Source organism: Vigna unguiculata, chromosome 6, assembly GCF_004118075.2.
Source record: "Vigna unguiculata cultivar IT97K-499-35 chromosome 6, ASM411807v1, whole genome shotgun sequence".
Taxonomy (NCBI): domain Eukaryota; kingdom Viridiplantae; phylum Streptophyta; class Magnoliopsida; order Fabales; family Fabaceae; genus Vigna; species Vigna unguiculata.
This window is the reverse complement of record NC_040284.1, coordinates 31,776,161-31,798,501: the sequence shown is the minus strand read 5'-3', so window position 1 is coordinate 31,798,501 and position 22,341 is coordinate 31,776,161. Positions and strand designations below refer to the sequence as shown.

The following is a 22,341-nucleotide window of genomic DNA, read 5'->3' as shown; positions in this document are numbered from 1 at the left end:
TAATGTGGATATTCTTTATTTTATTTTATTGATATATGTAAAAAACTCGTTTTAAAGTTTTTAAATAAAGACAAGAATGGAGCGATGTATAATCTAATTTGGTTTATTAAGGATAACTAACTAATTAGGTCATCAAACCAATTACTATAATCATCTAAAAAAATTTAGAGAGAAGGTTTTAACTTCAAAATTTTGTGACATATAAAGCTTGAAGAGCACCCGACTCTCACTTAGATTGTTGCCCTTCTCAAGTAACAAACCTCTCTGACACATGTCAATCAAGTCTCTTTGTCATTGTTCTTATAGAGATTAGGGGACAACTATACTTATAAGGGTTAAGATAATTAAAGAATACATTTTTTTTTCTTACAAAATTAGACTTTCATATTCGAAACATATTGAGTATGGGAGTTGATGTGTCATGTATGACTTAGACGATCTCATCAACTTAGGATAACACCATGACGATACACACATCTCGACCATAACAACTCAACAACCCAAGATGAAGTTATGTTGGCAGAGACATATCAATCACAACAATAATACACATCACAACCCTAATTGAAGGTCCAGATAAAGGTTAACACGACTAACAGGAGGATTATGACATAAAATAAATTAGCAAAATTCTAAATAGCTAAAGAAAAGTAATTATCTAAGTAACTAAAATCAACCAGGTAAAAACTAGGGGTGGCAAAACGGGTTGGGTCCAACGGGCCAGCCCGTCAGCCCGTGCTAAAAGGAATGGGCTGGGTTGAAGATTTCAACTCGTCAGCCCGTTTTGGCCCATCCCGCCCAGCTCGTCAACTTGACGGGCCAAAGTACGGATCAGTTTGTTCTGACCCGTTGACCCGTTTTAAAAAAATAAAATAAAATAAAAATAATTAAAAATATTATTTTTTATATTATATATTTTAAATGTATAAATATATAATAGTATTGTAATTTAAATCACTAACACTTACAAATTAAGTTTGAATTATTAGTTATAATTGAATAATTTAATATGTAAATTTAATAATGATTTTAACTTATCTAATTAAAAATATTAACTAATAATTAAAAGTTAAAATAATATTTTATTTGATTAAATATGACTTTAATAATAATTTATATGTATATATAAACAAATTTAAAAAATAAAACAAATTAAAAAATTTGGAAACTAATTAAAAAAATTAAAAAAAAACTAGACGGGTCAGCCCGGCCCGATCCGTTAGCCAGTCCTATACGGGACAGATTGTGATTATTGATCCGTTTCTGTTTCACGGGTTCGCCCGACCCAACCCGTTTTTTGACGACGGGCTCTTTTGTCACCCTTAGTAAAAACTTATGAGACTACTGTTCACGATATAATTATTACATATTCATTATAGTATTTATTACTATTTTATACACATATTTAACTTGAGTTTTCCAAATACTTATATTGGGATATTGAAGACAAAGTAAATAACAAACTTACGAGTGTTTCTTGTGGAAATAGTAAAGGGTATGTCTAGAAAAAATTATACTTTGAGATTCTATTATTGAAAGTTGGTGTGTTTATTCATGCACTTCATAATTTATTTTCCCAAAATTTCTTTTTATTTCCGGAATGTAGAAGGGTGGTTAAAAATGTTATAAAATACAAAAGGTTTGGGAGAGGGCAATACCCTACCTTATGGAGAATGCTAACTAGTGCCCTTAAGGCACTGGTTAAGGAATAATAAATGTGCTTTTATATCATCATTTTTATATTGAAAGCTGAAATAATTAAATACAGTAATTAAAATAGTATAAATGCACATAATAAATTTTATAAAGACAAAAATACCCTTTTAAATGTGTAGACAATAACTTACTATTACAGGACAAGTTTTTGGAATTTTTAAGGTCTTTACTAAAAAGAAAAAAATCAATTATGTCTTTAATTGACACTTTAATTATTCTTTTTTTGTAACAATTTTTAGATGTTTAACAGTATTTTTTTTGTTGATTTTTCTGTTAATTTATACTTTCTTATGTTTTTTTTTAAGTTTTAGATGTTTAACACTATTTTTTTGTTAATTTAAATTTTAACAACATTAAAATATAGTTATTTTATTATTTAATTAGTTTTTAAAATTTATTTGTGAACATTAAATAAAATATTAAATACACATGTACAATATTTATGAGTATTTTTATCTTTTAAAGAAAATAAAGTTGTATTAATGGTTATTAGATCAGATTTTATTTAATATTACACTTATTTATGTATTTTTGTAGAATCCAATATATATTAATTATCCTTAATTGGTACCCTTAGGACACTGATTAGCAAGACCCATACCTTATTAGGCTTGTGGGCTTTGTTGTCTTCATCGTTGCACGCAGAATCTGAAATGTGGAGAGAAACAAAGTGGTGAGGAAAATTGTAATGGAAGAAGGTGCAAAAGATGTAACAGAGTTTTAACTGCATATAATTTACTTTTTGTGAAGAAAGTATTAAAAGAACAGTCTATATTCAACTAAAAATGATTAACTGCAAATAATTTACTTTTTGTTGTGATGATTCAATTTAAAAACTTGTATACAAAGTAAACCAAATTAATTCAACTAATCTAATTTGTTTGATTTCTCATGTTCTTTGGTATTGGTTAAAAAACAAATAAATAATGTAAATGATTAGATTGGAACTTGAAAAAAACCATGGATTGCTTAGTCATGACTTGTGGCGGCTACATAATTACTATAATCTTGCATTACCACTACAACAATCATTTTCATTCAAATTTCAACCATTTTGTGCACCTATAAAATAACAACATATATAACAACGTAAAATTTTCCATTATAGTCTAATTAACTCATATCTTTGACTAATGAAAATAACATGCTCTCAGTCAACACACTTTTTTTTCTTTTGTCAAAGAATAGGAAGAGTTAGCTAAACAACACGTCTTTTATTTTAAAATATGCCTTCATGTTTGAAACCGTGGAATGACGGGGAAAATGACGTTCCATTCAAAATTAATCTCTTCAACTTCAAAAAAAAAAATAAAAAAAATAATAATGAGAAAATAGAGTTTTATTTGAGACTACAACACCTTATTATTCAAAAATAGTTAGTTTAATTTTGTTTTCGGTCTTAATATTTTTTCTTATTTATTTTCATTGAAATAGTTTAAGCTTTTTTTTTTCCATAATTTTTGGGATTGTATACTCTTCATCATTAGAGTTGATTTGTTAAAATGCTGAGACGAGAAAAAAAATGTTACATCGTTACATCACATTTACTTAGGCATATGCATTATTGGTAAAAGTATTCAATAAAATTAATTTAAAATAGACACCTAGAGTTATAATACTTATAGCATCCTTTGGGGTGCCACCATATTTCATAATCAAGGAGCTCCATTCCTTCTTATTCTTTCAAGGATATTAGTATCAGATCCTTTTTGCATTACTCAATTATTCGTTCCATGAATTCATATTTTTTTAGTGTTTGGTCAAGAGGTTCTTTGAAATTAGGATGTATCTTGATTTTGTTAGAATATTATCATTATGTGTTGTTGTAATATAAAATAGTTGAAATAATATTATCAAGATAAATTATTATTAATAAGTATTGTTGGTTATAAAATTCAAATTTCATCGTAGTTTTGTTTGTTCTAGTACACCTAATATATTATTTAGAGTTAAATATGTTTTTACTTCCTTAATTTTTAGTGAATTTTGGAATTAGTCCATTTCAAATTTTTAGACTAATTTAATCCTTCATTTCTCGAAATACGTAGATTTAATCATTTTAATCAAATTTAGTTAAGTTTATTTGACATTTCAAGTGCGTTTCATAACAGTATTTCGAAAGGAAAAAGACTAAATTGATCCAAAGTTTCGAAATGGACTAATTCCAAAATTCAATAAAAGTTAAGAGAAAAAAAACATATTTAACCTTAAGAGTCGAGATAAAATACACTTTAAATAATTTTTTTTATATTTTTCCTCGATCTTTCAAGACGTATTTTAATATACCTTTAAAAGATTAATTTCTTAAATTGTATCTATATAAACTTGCAATCGAAGTACAAGGTAATTTTCCATTTCAGTCAGTCATATAAATCAAGTAAATATAATGTATGCTTTAAAGTTTAAAATTTTATTGCGATTTTCTGCTTATAATTAAATTATCTTAGATCGAAATAATATAAAACTATTAAATATATATATATATATATATATATATATATCATTGATGAAACATTAAGTATGAACATTATACAGTTATGCATATACATCAAAGCATTGAAATGGGAAAAGGTTGAATGGGTTGACCAAACAAGGGTCTTACACAACGTATTTTTTAATAATGATGCGTCTTATTCTACACTTGGCCTTGGGGGCCGATTACTTTGACATAACATCTACCCAACAATATTCACCCAGTATTTTACGTTTTTCAAATGAATATTTAATAACACAAATAATTTCTGTGAAATTAATAAATTTAAATAATATATTATTAACCAATTTTTCACTGGCATGAAATGGATTAAATTTATTTATGTGATTTTGCATGAAGACGATATTTTGGGTGATAGAGAGAAAAGAAGCAGACACATGCCTCTGCCGACGACTCCTGTGCCCTCTTTTGGTTGCAATAAATAAGTGCCACACATGCAAAAACCTTTTTACTTTCTTCGTCTCAAACCAATAATGCAAACCAAATCCCCAAAAATAAAACGCACTGAATCCAACCACCAACTTCAACTTCTTCTTTCACTAACACCACGCCATCTATGATCTTCTTCATAACAACCAAATTTGTTACTTAAAGTTAAAATTAATTTATACACGGTTAAGCTTTTTAACAACTTTCTTGTTAGAACTTGTGAATTTTTTTTATTATGGTACATAATGTGATTCTAATTTTATGATTTCAAATAAAATTGAAGGAGCACACAGAATACACAAAAACAGTGTGCAAGAGTGCTATCACTTCTCAAATGTAAATGCACAGTAACCCCACTCATAATCACGTCTTTTCTTTCTCTTCATCCGTCGCCATCAACTGCGACTTTCGGTCACTTGCGCCTCTTTTTCTCTTCGTTCCTGCATAAATATTATATACATATATATATCAGAGCCTTTTCTTTTCGGTTATGAATCAAATTGCTGCTACTAAGGAGCCAGAGGAGGGTTCCGCGAAGACGAATGAAGCAGTGAGTTGCGAAGAAGAGGAATCAATGGAGCAGGAATCGGTCGTCCCTGCTACTGTCTTCTGCATTAGGCTCCGCCAACCGAAGTCTAATTTGCTCTACAAAATGAGTGTGCCTGAAATTTGTCGCAATTTCAGGTATCTCTGCACTGCAGTGCTTCGAGATTCGTTTCATGGATTGAATTTTACTGTCGGTGTTGGGTTTGAATAGTAATTAGCAAACTCTTTCTCTGCATCGGATATAGCTAGCGTTAGTCTTTAACCGTACCTATAGGAGTAAGATTTTGCTGTGTTTTAAAGTTCGTCTGATTTAGTACATGTGTTGGCTTGAAGAATTGGATTTGTTGACTAAAGGAAGTGGGAGCTAGATTAAACTGAAGAGGATAGTGTGAGGATGTTGCCAACGGAAATACTTATCGCTTGAACTTGATTCTTTCATTGATTTTAGGATTCTCGGGGGGCATGCTTTCGTGTTTATTAAATAGTTGCTTAGTGTTGTTTAAATGAAAGGGAAACGGAAGGAGAAAATATTGCCCTGTATAATTTGGAAAACAATTACGATGAAGAAAAAAAGTGTCTGCGTCTAATTGGAAACATAATAGCCTGAAGAATTGAGAAAAATAAATGTTTGATTGAAGTCATGTCAACCAGTTGATCTGGAGTTTCCGTTGAATGAGTTTCATAATATTTAGTATTTTTCTGTTGAAAAGTTCTGGATTTGGTGTTTATATGTGGGGAGAATATCAAGAAAACTAGTGCAGTGCTGTCAAAGGAATTGATGATGTGCTGCTTAAAAATCTTAAATGGTGTTTGAGATGACACCTGGTGTACCCTGATGATGATGATGGAGCAGAGGGGTGATCTACCAGCGAAGGTATTTGTGCGGCCATGTCTGTCAAGGCACGATAAGATGTAAAGTATTGGGGGTGAACTATGCGCAGCCAAGGTCTTTAAAAAACTGTTAGTAACCTCATTCGTGGATGCAGAATCAGGGTTTTTTTTGGGGTATTGTGACTGCATCAACCTCATTTGTCTACATTTTCTACGATATACATGATGACAATGATGCAATGGAACTAGAATCATGATTGTTATTACATTTTGAAACCTAGTGTGTAATTGATAATGGAGGGTCCCCTTTGTATAATATAGTAATTGTGGGGTTGACTTAAACCGTAAGTCCAAATTCTAAAACCGGCTAAGAGTAGGAGATTTGACTACTCTGTTTTCTGATTTATGCCATGTAGATAATCTGTACGGCATTTGGATACCAGATCCTACCTCAAGGTATCCAGTATCAAGGGATATTTATGCCAGAGATTCGTGTGCCCCAGCTGTACAATAGTTGTGTACGGACAGTGGGATGGACCAATTCGTCTAGTCATGACTAGATTCTTGTATGGGGCTAGAACATATGGTATTTTGAGAGGATAGGAACCAGAATTAAATTTCGTTGTGGTTGGCAAGCTACTTAATAGTAAAGAAGCAGCTGGTGAAGAGTAGAATGACAATGAGAGTATACCACTGGTGCTCTAATAGTATAGGAGAGAAGAAAGTTAATTAGTGAGTTTCATTAGTCAGTGAAATTGTTCTTGATTCAAATTAAAGTTCTAATTTGTTATTGTTCTGGTATATTTCATAATGTTTCCTTCTTTCCAAAACTGTATTCAAGTGGTGCTTGGGGGCTTTCCTTGACTATAAGCTTTGGAAACGTCAAAGTTCACTTATTTATATATGTTATCTGGTTGCTGAAATAAGATAATTTATTAAGTGTAAACAGGAAGCACTAATACATAATAGTGCTCCTATCTCTGCTTGTCAGGGAAAGATATTTGCCGAAAAGAATGTCTAAGACCATTTACTACTATAAAGCTCCACAAATAGTTACATTTCATCACAACCAAATACACCAGAAAACAATATAAAAGACAAACAGCCCCAAAGTTCTTTCTTCGTTGTTCTTGCTGAATCCATGGATAAGTATCATATGAAACTTCAAATTGACACACAATAGTCTAGAAATATGTACCCATTATTGTTAAACCAACCTTAGACAGGCACAGCAGAACTCATTTAAAGTGGTATACACACATTGATGTGTGGTCACCAATCAGAGGATTTGACCAGAAAATTTTGTTGACTACCAAATAGGTTTTTCAAGAAGGAGGCCTCCCTATTAGAAATAGTAAAACTGTGAATAGGATTTGTTTTGGCTCAAAGTTAGGATGACTGAAGTCAGAGAGTTCAAGTATCTTTGGTTTTGGACCGTTCTCCTATTCATAGCAAAATTAGATGTAGATTACGACAACTAATTCTGTTAAGGTAAGAAGTACTGAAAATTTTGACTTGATCCATTTTTATCCATAAATTTTTGGTTTTGATTAACAACAGACTTGTCTTTTTAACACCTACAGTATTATAGGGAACTCAACACTTTCGAGATGATATGGAATATGTTCTACACTTCTTTGTTACCATAAAGTTGGCCTTGTCTAACTTTATCCAAATTGTTTCATTCTCAATTACTTCATTGTGATTGGATAATGTCCAAGATGATCCCTAAATCTCACAACTCGGTATATGAGCATTCCTAAAATGACGGTAGACAACCTTCGAGCCTTGAGTCAATTTAGGTACAAAGGCTTAGGCGACTGTAGAAGCTCATCCACATCTTGACGGTATAGGATATATAACAATGCATACCATGAGTGTTAGAAGTTCAAAATACTGTATTTTTATAATAGGATGGCAGGCAAACAGAATCATGTAAGTCTGAAAGGATTATAAATATGTCTAAAGGATTCCCATTTCGTTTGACCACTGTAGTGAAAATGTCCTTTTATGTCTTTTGAATTTTGTTCATCTCATGGATACCTTTCTAGTCTGTGATACTTATTTGGATAATACTGGCTCAGTTAATTATTTTCCTTTCAAGGAAATCATAATTTTAATGTCTGGGCCAGATAATTGCGAAACAATATAAAATTCAAAGTATAGCTTTTCTTGATAATGTGGATCGAGAAAATTTCAGTTTTTATCTTGGGCTAGAATGTTTTAAAGAAATATTATTCTTGCATATTCGTTTGATTGCTCCAAATTATCATAGGAAGATATTTATGGAGATTGTACTATCAGTCAAGTCATAACCTTTCTATGTTGCTTGGAAATCAACATAGTAAACATCTTGTCTTTGGTACCCACAATGTTTTCATTTCAATAGTAGTACAAGAGGGCACTGCATCAGTCCATGCTTATGCTTTTGCTATCATTTTCTGTCGGAGTTTTATTTTAATATTTTTTTATTGTCTGAAATAGAATTAAACTGTTTCATTTATCTCCATATCAATATAAGCTTGAAAATCTTCATCTCACTTAAAATAATTATATGAGCATCTTTGGGAACTAGAAAATATGTAGATGGCCAACTTCCCTCATAATGGGGGATGCTGGTTCACCGGTGCTCAGTAATAATTCTTATGACTGGGTATGCGCTGATCACCTCACAAGTCACAACAATTTCTAAGTTAATACGGGCCTGACTTTTCATGGTCAGTAGCTTGTGAATCTGTTGTAATAAAATTGAGATTATGTATTTGATTTTCTGAGCATTTTAATAAAGTGAATTTGTTTGGCTATTGCTTTGGCTTGTGCTATTTTAATTCTACTGCTGTCCCTTTTTAAAAGAACTTCTTGATTTTCTTTGTAGTGCTGTTTCCTGGTGTGGAAAACTGAATGCTATAGCTTGTGCTTCAGAAACATGTGCAAGAATTCCAAGGTTTGTTTTATCCATTGATCATATTTCCAGGCTGAAAATCTTTGATTATGTGCTGAATAATCATTTTGGATCCTTTGCATTTTAGAATTTACAGATAAATTCAAGACAATTTGATTAATGTTTTTAAATTCAACCTTCCACCATTGCTTTTATTCTACTGTTGTACATGGGCCGGAAGAAGCACTAGGAAAAGATATTATTGACTATATTTTTTTTTTTGTATATTTACCTGTGCCTTACTCTTAGAACTTATGTTTTTGATGGATTTACATAATATTTTTCTTGCTCTTGCCTACTTTACTCATTTATTGGCAATGACTTTGTCAATCAACTTTAAGTTTTGTCTTACATTTAGAGGGTTCATAAAAAAAAGTGTTAAGATAACGGCTGCAACAAGAACTTCTTATTAATATCAGTATATATATTATGTGCATTTTATACACATTCATTTGTTAAGCAGACCCACAAGCAAATTTGAATGGATAGTGCTCTTGGCAAAAAAAGTGTTAAGAGAACCGCCGCAACCAGAACTTCTGATTAATATCAGCATATATATTATGTGCATTTTATACACATTCATTTGTCAAGCAGACTCACAAGCAAATATGAATGGATAGTGTGCTCTTGGCAAAAAATGTGTTAAGAGAACGGCTGCAACCATACCTTTTGATAAATATCAGCATGTATAATATGTGCATTCTATACACATTCATTTGTTAAGAAGACCCACAAACAAATTTGAATGGATAGTTCTCTTGGCAAATAAACTTATTCACATACTAAATAAGCTTTGCATAATGATTTCTAATGTTTATATCTTTTAATTATTATGCTTCTAATATTTGTTCAAATATTAAATTTAAATACCTAAACAGTCACATTATGTCTAATACTGCACATTTATTAGTATTCAGTTGTTAGTTTGGCTTGTTAGCACCCTCGTATGTTTGCTTTTGCTGGCAATTATGTAATGGTTATGAGTGTTTCTTTTCTCCAAAGCTCAACTGGAAATCCACCATTTTGGATTCCTATACACATTGTGATCCCAGAGAGGCCGACTGAATGTGCAGTATTCAATGTCATTGCAGGTATTTTAATGTTAATCCACCTTATAGATTCATGGATGTTACAGTTTACTGTTCTATTTGTGTTGTTTGATTTTATGGCTTTTTGTTCCTGAACTGAGTTGGTTTACTATATGTGTATGAGTGTGTTTGTATCATAAGTTTCAAAATTTGATCAGTTGAACTGTATGCCTTCACAGATTCTCCTCGTGATTCTGTCCAGTTCATTGAATGGTCCCCCACCTGTTGTCCTCGTGCATTATTGATAGCAAATTTCCATGGGAGGGTAACTATTTGGACTCAACCGTCTCAAGTAAGTGAGAGTTATTGCATATCATAGTGGTGCAGTATAATTGCAAGTGCTCTGCCATAGATTTTAATGTTGCATAAATTTATATATGAACATTGCTGTTTGTCTATAAAGAAAACATGTTACTAAAACTTGTCTGAAACTCTATGGCTTTGTGTATAATTGAGATGGTTTTTCTAGATCAGAGAATGGGAGGTATGGCTTTATACTATACCCTGTGGATTGATCTTTTGTCCCAACTTTAACCATATCTGACTTCTCCGCTATTCATATTGCTTTTCTTATTTATCTGTTATTGATTTCATGTCCATTCAGGGGCCAGCTAATCATGTACTTGATACTAGCTGCTGGCTGCGAGAGCATGAGTGGCGACAAGACATTGCAGTTGTTACAAAGTGGCTCTCGGGGGTGTCCCTGGTATGCCACATAATATCTCTTCCGTGTGATGTTTAAAATTTTAGCACATCATTTTTTTAGGAATTGTTTGTTATTATAATTTTGTTTGTCCAATTTTGCCCTTAAACAATCCTCTCTAAAAATCCCTTTGAAAACATACTCTATTTTTTAACATTTGTCTCTAAAAAAAATTGCAGAGAAGGTGATTTTTTTTCTAGAGAGAAAACTTAGTTTTGAGAGACAATTTTTAAGCTAAATGAGTAATTCATTTTTTCCCTAAAAAATCCCACAATAAGGAGGAGCTTTTAATAGTTACCAAAATATGTACAGAAGAAGGGTTTTCTAAGGTTAGCGAAAAATCATAATTCTCCTTTAATCACAATGTCATTGCATTTTCTGAGTTACAACTTATACTGTGTCATGCTTTCGTGCACTCACATCCTTTAATCCAGTAACTCTGTTTCTTTTTAATCCAAATTAATTGTTTGTTTTAAAAAATCAGTATAGGTGGTTTTCATCAAAACAAAGTGCTCCAGCCAATTCAAGGTCAACATTTGAAGAAAAGTTTCTTTCACAACAATGTCAAACGTCAGGTCAGTTTTATTTGAATTTGCTATTATGATTGTTTCGTTTTTCCAGTAAAATTCTTCGCTGTAAGATATAAAAAGAAATGCCACAGTTGGCATTGTTTTGTGTCAATTGTTGTAATATTTGTTTATTCTTTTGTTCTTTTTCAATGAAGTATCTGGAAAGGCACAAGCTAAGATGCAATTTAGTAAGATACTTTTCTTGCGGAAGAGGGGGGACTTGTGTGTTGTGTGTCGGTATTAGGATTGAGTGTCATATGGATACTCTGTCACTTAGTTGATCATAGCGAATGATTCTATTTCACTGGAGGTCACAGGCCTATCAATTTCTCTTCTAATTAATTTCCACTGCACATTGGTTGTAACAATGTTCTGTTTTGTGCTTCTGATTTAGTCAATATGAAGTATCTTCATAAAGACAAGTGATTTGAAGTGAAGTACTATACATCATGTCATTCCACTAGTGATTGAGTCTCTCTTTTAGTTATAATACTCAATCATCTTAGTGACTGGATGATGCTTTTCAAGCTCAGATTCCTCAAGAGAACTACACACAGACACCATGTCATGTTGACATTTGTAATAACAGGGAGACACTGGCCAGATTTGAGTCCATGCATGTATAATGTCCTGTATCTGTGCATGTTAGTCTTACACTAACACAATTATATCAATCTAATTTGTATGTTGACAATGGTAATAGTGACAGACATGGCAATGCCTGAAATTAGAACTCTGTATTCTCTCTTTATTTGGTTTCTTCTTTTAGTTTTTTAATAATTTATTTTACATGTTCATTTGTTTTTTCTAATTATAGTGCAATATGTATATAATAGTAACTGGATGATGCTTATGAAGCCCCCATTCCTCAAAAGAACTCTGCTGTTTTAGATACCATGTCATGATGATATTTGTAATAACAGGAGTCCATATGTGATGTGTACCATGTCCTGTATCTGTGCATGTTAGTGTTATACTAACACAATTACACCAACATAATTTGTGTGTTGGCAGTGGTAATGATGACAACCATGGAAATACCTGAAATTAGAACTGTTTATTCTCTCTTTATTTGATTGCTTATTTCATCAGCTTTTTAATAATTGATTTTACATAATTTTTTTTTTCTATTATAGTGCAATATGTATATTAAAATTACTGTATTCTATTCTGTCTGACACATGGAGTTGTCTTTTCAGCTAGATGGCCCAATTTTCTTTGTGTATGTTCTGTGTTCTCATCAGGCACTGTTCAACTTCATTGGTCCCAGTGGCCTCCTTCGAATGCAACACCACCCAAATGGTTTTGCACTAGTAAAGGACCATTGGGTTGTGGCCCCAGTGGCATTATGGCTGGTGATGCTATCATTACAGAGAGTGGTGCCATGCATGTGGCAGGTGTGCCAATTGTTAATCCATCCACCATTGTTGTTTGGGAGGTTATGCCTGGGCCTGGTAATGGTTTCCAAGTAATTCCAAAAACAAGTACCAGTAACGGTGTCCCACCTCCAATTAGCTCGCCCAATTGGATTGGTTTTGCACCTTTAGCGGCATATTTATTTAGCTGGCAAGATTATCTATTATCTGAAGAAAAACAAGGGAAAAGCCAGCCAAACCAAAACCTTTGTGGTTCTATACCACTTCACTGTTCACCAGTTTCAAATTTTTCGGCATATGTGAGTCCTGAAGCTGCAGCTCAATCTGCAGCAACTACTACATGGGGCTCTGGTGTAACAGCGGTAGCCTTTGATCCAACTTGTGGTGGTTCTGTGATAGCTGTTGTGATAGCTGAGGGTATGGAACTGATTCTTGATCTTTTTTTCGCACTTCATATTTGTTATGCGCTATGAAATACCATCAGCTTTCGCACCCTAAAGTAAAATACTGGAAAGACCCGTATATTTTATCTATCTTTACATCTCTAGTGTTTGTGACAATGCTACATGTGATTTTTCATTTGGCATAATTTATGCCATAGTTTCTTGTGCATTGACCATTGAACTTGGAAATTGATCTTTTATTTATCAGTGTGTAATTTATTTTACATTTGTAGGACAGTACATGTCCCCTTATGATCCAGATGAAGGTCCATCAATCACAGGGTGGAGAGTGCAACGCTGGGAATCATCTTTACAGCATGTTGTACTCCACCCTATATTTGGGAATCCTACTTCCAGTATGGGTGGACAGCCTCCTATGCAAACTGTTTGGCAGACCAAAGTGGACCTGAGCATTCCACCGACAAATGATTTCAAGAATCATCAAGCTTCTGCGGGTGGAATGAACACAGATGTACAAAAGGTAGCAGAGTTTGGTTTTGATAAATCAAAAAGAGTCTATTTCGATCCTTTTGATCTTCCAAGTGATGTTAGGACACTTGCACGAATTGTATACTCTGCTCACGGTGGTGAAATTGGCATTGCTTTTCTTCGGGGTGGAGTCCACATCTTTTCTGGTCCAAATTTTACTCCTATAGACAACTATCAGATCGGTGTCGGATCTGCAATTGCAGCTCCTGCTTTTTCTTCAACAAGCTGTTGTTCTGCTTCTGTTTGGCATGACACAAGCAAGGATCAGACGATTTTGAAAATAATCCGGGTTCTCCCTCCTGCTATTCCAACTGGTCAAGTAAAGACCAACTCGTCATACTGGGAGCGTGCAATTGCTGAAAGGTGATTTCTTAAAGCCCTTCTAAGTATAAGGCTTTCTCAATTTTTACATAAACATGGTGGAGGTTGTGATTTATATCCCTTTTCAATGGTTTATTTTGTTGCTAACTGAAATCTGTTGGGAAAAGCAGGTTTTGGTGGAGCCTTTTGGTTGGAGTTGATTGGTGGGATGCTGTGGGCTGTACACAGAGTGCTGCTGAGGATGGTATTGGTAAGGAGGTGCAAATTATTTAGTCTTGTTGAAGCTAGTGGCAGGAAAGTTAGAGAGAAGGAATAACACAATTTGCTTTTTTTCATATTAGCAGTCTATTATGAAGCATCTTCACAATGTGCCATTGATACTCTATACTAATGGGTTTCTGTGTGTTTTATGTTTCTGTTTCAGTTTCACTTAACAGTGTTATCGCAGTCTTGGATGCAGATTTCCATTCTCTTCCTTCTGCTCAGCATAGACAACAGTATTGTCCTGTATATTTCTGTGGACTATCACCATTAATTTCCATAGTTATCTTCATTGGTTTATTTATTTTGGGGATGGAAATCTTCTTCATTGTTATTTCTAGGTTGTTATTATTTTTCTGTTATTCCATAGTGTTTTAGGGATATAATATTACCTGGATAAAGGACCTTCCAGTAGATACTTGTTAGTAGCAAGTTTATCCCTATCGCACAAGACATAGGCGCAATTTACATTATTTGTTCTAATTGAATAGCTTGTGGATAATAAAGTTGTTAATTATGTTGTATTGTTCATAACACAGTTCATTTGAGGCTATTTTTACTTTATAATACTTTAAAGATTGGCTTCCTTATGGGATTTTCTGCTAACGCAACGTGAGGTTCATTTTCACCTGATGAGATACAGTCATCCAGATTGGTTTACCATCCTTGTTTTACTGTGTTTCCAACTAGCACAGATCTCTCTCCCCTGGGGGTTGTTAAAGATCTAAAATTGTTCCTTTTTAATTACTTTTAGCCACTGGATTGCTTCAATTTATGCCAGTGTAGTCTGAATTTGATTTTAAAAAGTTTGAGTTCCTTCTGAGATCCACTTAGAGTAAACTTTCTCTATCCCTGTTCTGTGTCTTTCAGATGGGACAGGTGTTATCGTAATTTAATCTAAAGTTTCTCCCGTTTTTGTAGTGTTTGGCATGTGGAAATGGAAGTGTTGCTACTTTTGGGCTAAAAATAATGTGGATTTCTGTTATTGCAGAGTCTAGACAGAATAAAGTGTAGGCTGCTTGAAGGGGCAAATGCTCAAGAGGTCAGGGCAATGGTTCTGGATATGCAAGCTAGGTTGTTATTGGATATGCTTGGGAAGGGAATTGAGTCTGCTTTGATAAATCCTTCAGCTTTAGTGCCCGATCCATGGCAACTATCAAGTGAGACATTATCGAGCATTGACCCTGAAGCAGTGGCCGTTGAACCTGCACTAGTTCCATGTGTTCAGGTTTGTTTGGTTAACTGTTGTAAATCATGTTCTTCATATTTTGTTTAATGAGAAAATCAAGTCTCAACTTTCTAGTGTAGCAATGATTAACTGCTGCATGATTCAGTCCGCATACTCTGTTTTTTTAGGACTTATCATGCATTTTATTTATCTTCACTTGTGTAAAAGAACTGAAATTTTTTCATGTAATTAACTGTTCCTACCAACCTATCGAATATGTAATATTATTAAACCCTTTGTTTCTATCTCTTTTTTCCATTGGCTGTCATTTCTTTAATTTGCTTAACATTGCATATACATCTCATGATTGTTTCTATATTACGCAGGCTTATGTTGATTCAGTTCTTGATCTAGCTTCACACTTTATCACACGGTTGCGGCGTTATGCTAGTTTCTGTCGTACATTAGCAAGCCATGCTGTGACTGCAGGGACTGGAAACAACAGAAATGTGGTCGCTAGTCCTACTCAAAGTTCTGCAACTCCTGCAACAAGTCAGGGTAAGTGTGCAATGATATGAAATTGTATTCATTTTGATAGACCATTTCTAAGGTCTTGTCTTTCTGGATCTAATACTGAAGCATAGATTTGGTGCTCTTTGTTTTTTGTTGTCACAAAAACTCAGTTGCCCTTCCTTGAATACCTTTATTTGTCTTAATCATCATTACCTTTATTCTTTATATTACACGTTGATAGTTACATTTTTTTCCTTTCAGATTTTAATAGTTTTCTAGAAGGTTGAATAGAATAAAATTAAATCTGATTGAGCTTTGATTTTCTCTCTAAATCAATGAATAAGAAAACCATTCTCCTCTAAACTACATTTCAATATTAAGTACGAACTAAAGCAAAAGCATCGATGTCCAGGGGGTCAAAATGGGACAACCAGTTCTAGTGGAAGCACACAGATGCAAGCTTGGGTACAAGGGGCCATTGCCAAGATTAGTAGCACAACTGAAGGAGTATCCAACCCAGCTCCTAATCCCCCTATTAGTGGTCCGTCTTCCTTTATGCCCATTAGCATTAATACAGGAACTTTTCCAGGAACACCTGCAGTTCGACTCATTGGGGACTGTCATTTCCTCCATAGATTATGCCAACTGTTGCTCTTCTGTTTTTTCTTCCGACGGACACAACTATCCCGATATGTGGGGGGTGTACAGAGAACTACTGACACAAATACACAAAAGCCTCAACCCAATGGTTCTGCTCCTGCAAAGGTGGAGGAACCTGTAAAACCAGGATCAACGTTGGTTAGGCCAGATGATGGTCAGGCTGGTCGAGTTAATCAGCTTGTGACTGCACCAAAAGGAGGTGAAGAACCATCTCCAGGGCGTTCAAGAATTGGTACTGGAAATGCTGGCCAAGGATATACATTTGAAGAGGTATAACTTTGCCTTTGTGATGTCTGAAAACTCTTATTTCAGTGATTTATGACTGAATCTGAGATAAATGCGTTTCAAAAGTCATCATAATTCTCTATTGAACTTACGGAGACTAACTATTCATTAAACTTATGGTCTTACTACACTGGTAATTCAGGTCAAGGTTCTTTTTCTAGTACTTATGGATCTCTGTCGCCGAACCACTGGCTTGCAACACCCACTGCCAGTTTCTCAAGTGGGGAGTAATAACATTCAGGTTCGTCTGCATTATATTGATGGAAACTACACTGTACTGCCCGAGGTTGTGGAAGCATCCCTTGGCCCCCATATGCAGGTTACTTTCTATTTTCCCATTTCAAAGTCAGTACTTTTGGGATTTATAATTAGTATTTCAAGAAGATGATATATTATTACCATAAGTTCATGATGCCATTTAATAGTGATGTAATAGTGATAGACATTAGTGAAGTAGAACTGTTGGTTTTCTTTAGTAACGATGCCTTTTATAGAAGATATTGTTTATGATTTCGTGATGGAGCACGCTGTGAAAATACGTAGGAGAATCTACTGATTAAATGATGTGCTTTTGATAAAATACATATTTTTGTTCTTTTTGGATGCCTTAAAATGAGTTTCTTTCCTTGGATTAAATGACTGCCTTTTCTGTGAATGGCACCCACCTACCTTCAAAACTAAAGAAAATGCGGCTTTGCAGAACATGCCCCGTCCTAGAGGTGCTGATGCTGCCGGTCTTCTACTACGTGAGCTAGAACTCCATCCTCCAGCCGAAGAGTGGCATAGGCGGAATATGTTCGGTGGACCTTGGTCTGATTCAGATGATTTGGATTCTACAAATGAAGCACCAAAACTTGTTAATCTTGATTTCAGCTCATTGGAAACTTGTGATGTCTACGATGGAGGCAATGGCTTATTGTCAAGGAAACGCAGGATGTCTGAACGAGATGCAGCTTTTGGGTTGAACACTTCCGTTGGCCTGGGAGCATACCTGGGTATAATGGGATCTCGAAGAGATGTTGTTACTGCATTGTGGAAAACTGGCCTTGAAGGAATCTGGTATAAGGTATGAAAGCAAACTTTCGTTGGGCATTGTATTGTTTTCTGTCCATGTGTGCACATAAAGTTTTATAAACCATTAAATGCTCGTATTGAGTACAGTTCAAGAGTTTTCCTTTTTAATCTTTAATGATGTCAATGCCCGGTTTTCTCTTGATGTATGTAAGACAAATTGCTAATTGTCAATCATGTAAATGTCGAGTGATTGAAAATTTTGGAGGTCTCAGATTTGTTATTTGGATAACATTGACCAAATTTGCAGACAAAGCCATTCTTTCAATGCTGCATATAAATTAGTAAAATACACTTTATTCATCTTGCTGATCGCCGGACTAATTTCATTATCCGCTTGCATGCAGGTACTATTTAATTTTCTCATCTCTTTTTTACTTCTGTTTGGTACAGTGTATAAGATGTCTGCGGCAGACTTGTGCTTTTGCCTCACCAACCTCCACCAATCTTCCTGGTCAAAATGAGAAGGATATTTGGTGGATCAGCCGCTGGGCTCATGGCTGTCCAATGTGTGGTGGAACATGGGTTCGTGTTGTATAGCTGGTTTCAAGACAAAATTGTTACGTGAGTTTCTCTAGGTCAGGGAAGAATTGCTTGTATTTGTTGCTAACCGCAGAAACTGAAGGTAGATGAAACACTGGAAGGAATTGTACAGGAGAGGAGACGTGTAGATTACCTGACAGGTTCTTTATCATTTTATTATCATTGCAGGTAGGTAACCGAACAAACTTGGATTCGGGTAAATATTCTACTAATCACTTTGTAAAGTTTCAAGAATTATCAAGTAATTCACCTAGACCTCAATGTGTTTTGGAATTATGGTCATGTGATTTTTTACACCTTCAAAATTAGGTTTATCCTCGTAATGCTTGTAGTTGCTGTTGCTCCCTCCAGAGATACATGTTTCAGGATTAACTCTTAAAATTGAGTTGAGTGCATATGTCGTGCCCGACATATAGTGATATCATCAATGCATATTACTTTTCCATTTACCCATTACGGTCAATTGGATGGTCATCTGGTCATAATTTTTTTTTTCCTTTCACTGTACTCGTTTTCCTTTCGTCCATGTTTGGATTTAACTTTTTTCCAGGTCATTGAATTATTCTAGATAGCTTCTTGAGTGAGTTTTTAAAAATATTTCTCCAAAAAACTTTTATCAAACATGCATAAATATTCTGTTATTTTAAATTATTCAGCTGACAATGCAGAATGTGTCTCTCTCGTAACCCTGAGGAATAAATTTCATGCATGCAGATGCTAGTCTTTTCAGATAAGAGATCGGTGATGGTGGACAAGTAATTAGTAATGTCCCTGACTAATCCCAGAGAAACCTCTGCATGACTTTCCACATCAGTATTATTGACTACTCGTATTTATACGTGCATAAGAGGAGCAGAAGGTGGTAAGTGGAGTGGGTACTATACAATATTTTATCCATTTCTTTTAACAAAAACAACATATGTAATTAAATAATCAACTATATATGTAAATTGATAAAATAATTTATTTAATTTGGGCGGGTGGGGGCAACGTCACATTTATTGCAGTAATAGATAAATTTTATGTACTGTTTCATGGTTTATATTTGGGTCATTCGCTGTCTTAGTTGATAATGGTATCCACCCTATATATGTTACAAATTAACTTTCAAAAGCAGAACGAGTATGTTGACTTTTGTAATTGGTATGAGACACGCTTGTATTACATATGTATTAAAATTTGGACCAAATCGATACTTTGATCTGGAACCGGTCTAACAATTGATCTGTTAACTTGGAGAAAAAGGAACATGTTAGAATATGTGAGAATTGATAGAGATAAAAGCTGTTCAAAAATTGGTCTGAACTGCTATATTTTCTATCCTTTTTATTTAATCCGAAACATTTTTAAGATGAAGGTATACTCTTAAAGATTTCCCACAAATACATATTATTTTCTAATTACTATTAATTTTTATCTCATTTTAACTTGTTATTCAAAATATTCTATAATATTAAAAATATAAATTTAATTTCATTACTTTGGTCACAATTTATCCAAACGATTACACTATTGAGCCTTAAATTATCTTTCGATGCTTGCATAATTTGTTCAACTTTGGAAAAATGAATTAAAGTAGCATATATAGTTAATAGGATGGAGGAAGAAATATTTACTTACAATGCTTATAAAATAATATTTATATGGTGAAAATTAAAAAAATATGGTAAAATTGTTAAACATTTAATAGTTTTGTTATTTTAAATGTGCCCGGCTTCATCAAGTATGAAACTTATAATAAGCATATTCAACCCAATTCTAATTAGACCCATAAAACAATACTCAACTTAATATACTTACTCAGTCCAACCTGCAAAATGAATGGTGAAGCTACTATATTACTTCAGATTATCCTCTCAAAATCGAAGGACATCAGCATATCAAGTTGTCAATGTCAGAACAATATTTTATACAGATTTCTTTCTATATGATGTAACATGTATTTCCTTTTGTAGATGATTCTAGTTTTGTTTCTTTCGTTCTTTGTCCCTTTGTGTCACCCAAAAAAATGAGTGTGGGCAACATATACATGTGAATGGATTAGATTTTTAGCCTGCCTTCTTGGAATCATATCACTTCTATTACTAAGGAACAAACGAAACGTTGAAAGAATTTGATGAAGCTGGTGCTTTTTGTAATCTGTATTCTTATGTATGACTGTTAAAAGAAAACATATTCCATCAAATCCCACGATGCCGATGAATAGCAAAAATATATATCAGAATTTCACCACACATCTATATCTTTTCACCACAGCCGTATCATATGGTACTTGTAGTTCGTGTTTGTGTTGAAAGACAGATAAAACATTAAAACCAGACGTTTTCTGTGTTTTATACCACTCGTTTCCAAGTCGAACAAAAGCAACCAGCGGAAATTTCTTTACACACATTTATGTGCTATTTGTATGCAAAATATTCAGCAAAGTATTATAGTTCATAATCTATTTGCCGCAGTTTACGTTGACGGACAACATAATCAGAATGTGAACATTCATGGGAGCAAATATTACACCTATACAGAAACTATGTTTCTAAAGCTCCACTTCATTTTGTGAAGAAACATTAACAACGAAAGCAAATACACGCCTAATTCAAACCGAAAAACTAAAATCTCATACCATAGTCATGTTCAACATTGCAGCCTGGTTTGTTAGTTCCAAGCAGCCCAGTTAGCTTCACTTCCAACACGCGGCATCATTTGGATCTTTGATTGAGAGTCAACATTGAAGTTTGCTCCACACATAACCCCCTCGCTATCAATTATGGGCATTGCTTTCATCTTCCTCGTTGGATGTTCAAAGTTCATCAGACCATGTTCACTGTGAAACATACACCCTGCAATTCCAACCAAAGTCACGCCTTTTCCAAATGCTAAATTACAAAACCAGATTAAGAGCAATCACATTTACATACCAGTTGGAAATGGTGCGAATGATTTAGCACAACTTGCTTTTATAAGGTCCAGATTTTCAGAAATCACTACCGAACCATCGGCTGCAACACCCCAGTAGAGCCCGATCTGGCCATCGGAACCCTGATCAAACACATACAAGATGTGGGTAACTATACATTGTTCTGAAATCATACATTACATGTTCCAGTATGAAGAGATTAAGGAAAGAGACTTACAGATGCAACAAAAACAGTTCCATGTTTGTTGTCATAGATCACGAATCCAAAACTGCCTTCGAGTTGAATGAGAACTTGATCGGCAGGGTATGGACCCCTGTCTCGAAGAGTTCGATATGCTTCGGTGATAAACATGGCCTCGTTTGTTCCCTTTGATAGCCCATACTGCTTGTTCATCCTACTAAGGTTGTGCAAGCCACCCATGAAAACGCAGTATATGTCATCCAAACCACTGAACAACCTTTGATGAGTGGAGGGGTTTTTTGAAGGGGAATAGGCTAGCAATGCATCATTTCCGAAGCACATCGAGAAAGCATTGGAGGAATTGGAGGACATGAAATCATTCACGATTTCATTGCTTGGCTTAGGCTCGGTGCATGAACTCAAAGAAGCTGGACTCTTCAGCTCCTTGGGTGCATTAAACAACTTCTCCTTGAAAATTCCCAACATTTTTATCTCTCTCTCGCTGTGAATTAACTTCCAATGACACAACTCTTTGTTTCTTTTCCTGAAGAAATGACAATTATATAAAGGAAAGTGCGGAGAATGGAGAAAAAGGTACGAACGGAATGGGTGATAGAATGAGATGAAGAATGAGATGTGGAAGAAAGAGTGGAAGATGGTTTGATATATAGGAAGAGAGAGAGAGAGGAAGGGTGTGTCATACGAACGTGGCAATCCTATCCGAACAACAAAGGGGGGGAAAAGGTAACGTGCAGAATATAATAATATCAAAGTGTCATAAAAGTGATTTAAAGTATTT

The 22,341-nt window shown here is 34.2% G+C and overlaps 2 protein-coding genes across 6 annotated transcripts; one reads left to right on the top strand and one right to left on the bottom strand.

Annotated features, from left to right (window-relative positions):
- The first annotated feature begins 4,975 nt into the window (after positions 1 to 4,975).
- On the top strand, positions 4,976 to 19,489 carry LOC114188113 (mediator of RNA polymerase II transcription subunit 16-like). 5 transcript variants are annotated; one of them, XR_003605378.1, is made up of 17 exons: positions 4,977 to 5,323; positions 8,892 to 8,960; positions 9,960 to 10,048; positions 10,225 to 10,337; positions 10,650 to 10,751; positions 11,233 to 11,323; positions 12,517 to 13,110; positions 13,370 to 13,988; positions 14,117 to 14,196; positions 14,371 to 14,453; positions 15,199 to 15,435; positions 15,762 to 15,933; positions 16,301 to 16,818; positions 16,976 to 17,152; positions 17,534 to 17,899; positions 18,252 to 18,615; positions 19,162 to 19,489. XR_003605378.1 is itself a non-coding variant. In XM_028076643.1 (16 exons), exons 1-16 carry the CDS (start codon positions 5,130 to 5,132, stop codon positions 18,366 to 18,368), a joined length of 3,621 nt encoding a protein of 1,206 aa, XP_027932444.1. In that variant the 5' UTR covers positions 4,976 to 5,129; the 3' UTR covers positions 18,369 to 18,778. The 5 variants fall into 5 exon arrangements, 2 of the variants coding, with proteins under 2 accessions (XP_027932444.1, XP_027932443.1); XR_003605377.1 differs by having other exon boundaries at positions 4,981 to 5,323; positions 18,298 to 18,615; XM_028076643.1 differs by lacking the exon at positions 19,162 to 19,489 and having other exon boundaries at positions 4,976 to 5,323; positions 18,252 to 18,778.
- Positions 19,490 to 20,756: 1,267 nt separating this feature from the next.
- On the bottom strand, positions 20,757 to 22,182 carry LOC114188115 (stem-specific protein TSJT1-like). Its single transcript, XM_028076644.1, has 3 exons — positions 21,579 to 22,182; positions 21,363 to 21,483; positions 20,757 to 21,284 (listed from the first exon to the last, which is right to left on the bottom strand). Exons 1-3 carry the CDS (start codon positions 22,026 to 22,028, stop codon positions 21,100 to 21,102), a joined length of 756 nt encoding a protein of 251 aa, XP_027932445.1. The 5' UTR covers positions 22,029 to 22,182; the 3' UTR covers positions 20,757 to 21,099.
- Positions 22,183 to 22,341: the final 159 nt, after the last annotated feature.

Excerpts from the sequence above, each read along its gene's own strand:
- LOC114188113 (XM_028076642.1), top strand. The coding sequence starts at position 5,130 with ATGAATCAAATTGCTGCTACTAAGGAGCCAGAGGAGGGTTCCGCGAAG. Across the intron at positions 14,197-14,370 it reads TGCTGCTGAGGATGGTATTG|TTTCACTTAACAGTGTTATC; the intron begins GTAAGGAGGTGC and ends TTTCTGTTTCAG. Across the intron at positions 16,819-16,975 it reads AAGGATATACATTTGAAGAG|GTCAAGGTTCTTTTTCTAGT; the intron begins GTATAACTTTGC and ends CTGGTAATTCAG.
- LOC114188115 (XM_028076644.1), bottom strand. The coding sequence starts at position 22,028 with ATGTTGGGAATTTTCAAGGAGAAGTTGTTTAATGCACCCAAGGAGCTG. Across the intron at positions 21,484-21,578 it reads GAACTGTTTTTGTTGCATCT|GGTTCCGATGGCCAGATCGG; the intron begins GTAAGTCTCTTT and ends GTGTTTGATCAG. Across the intron at positions 21,285-21,362 it reads ATTCGCACCATTTCCAACTG|GGTGTATGTTTCACAGTGAA; the intron begins GTATGTAAATGT and ends TTGGAATTGCAG.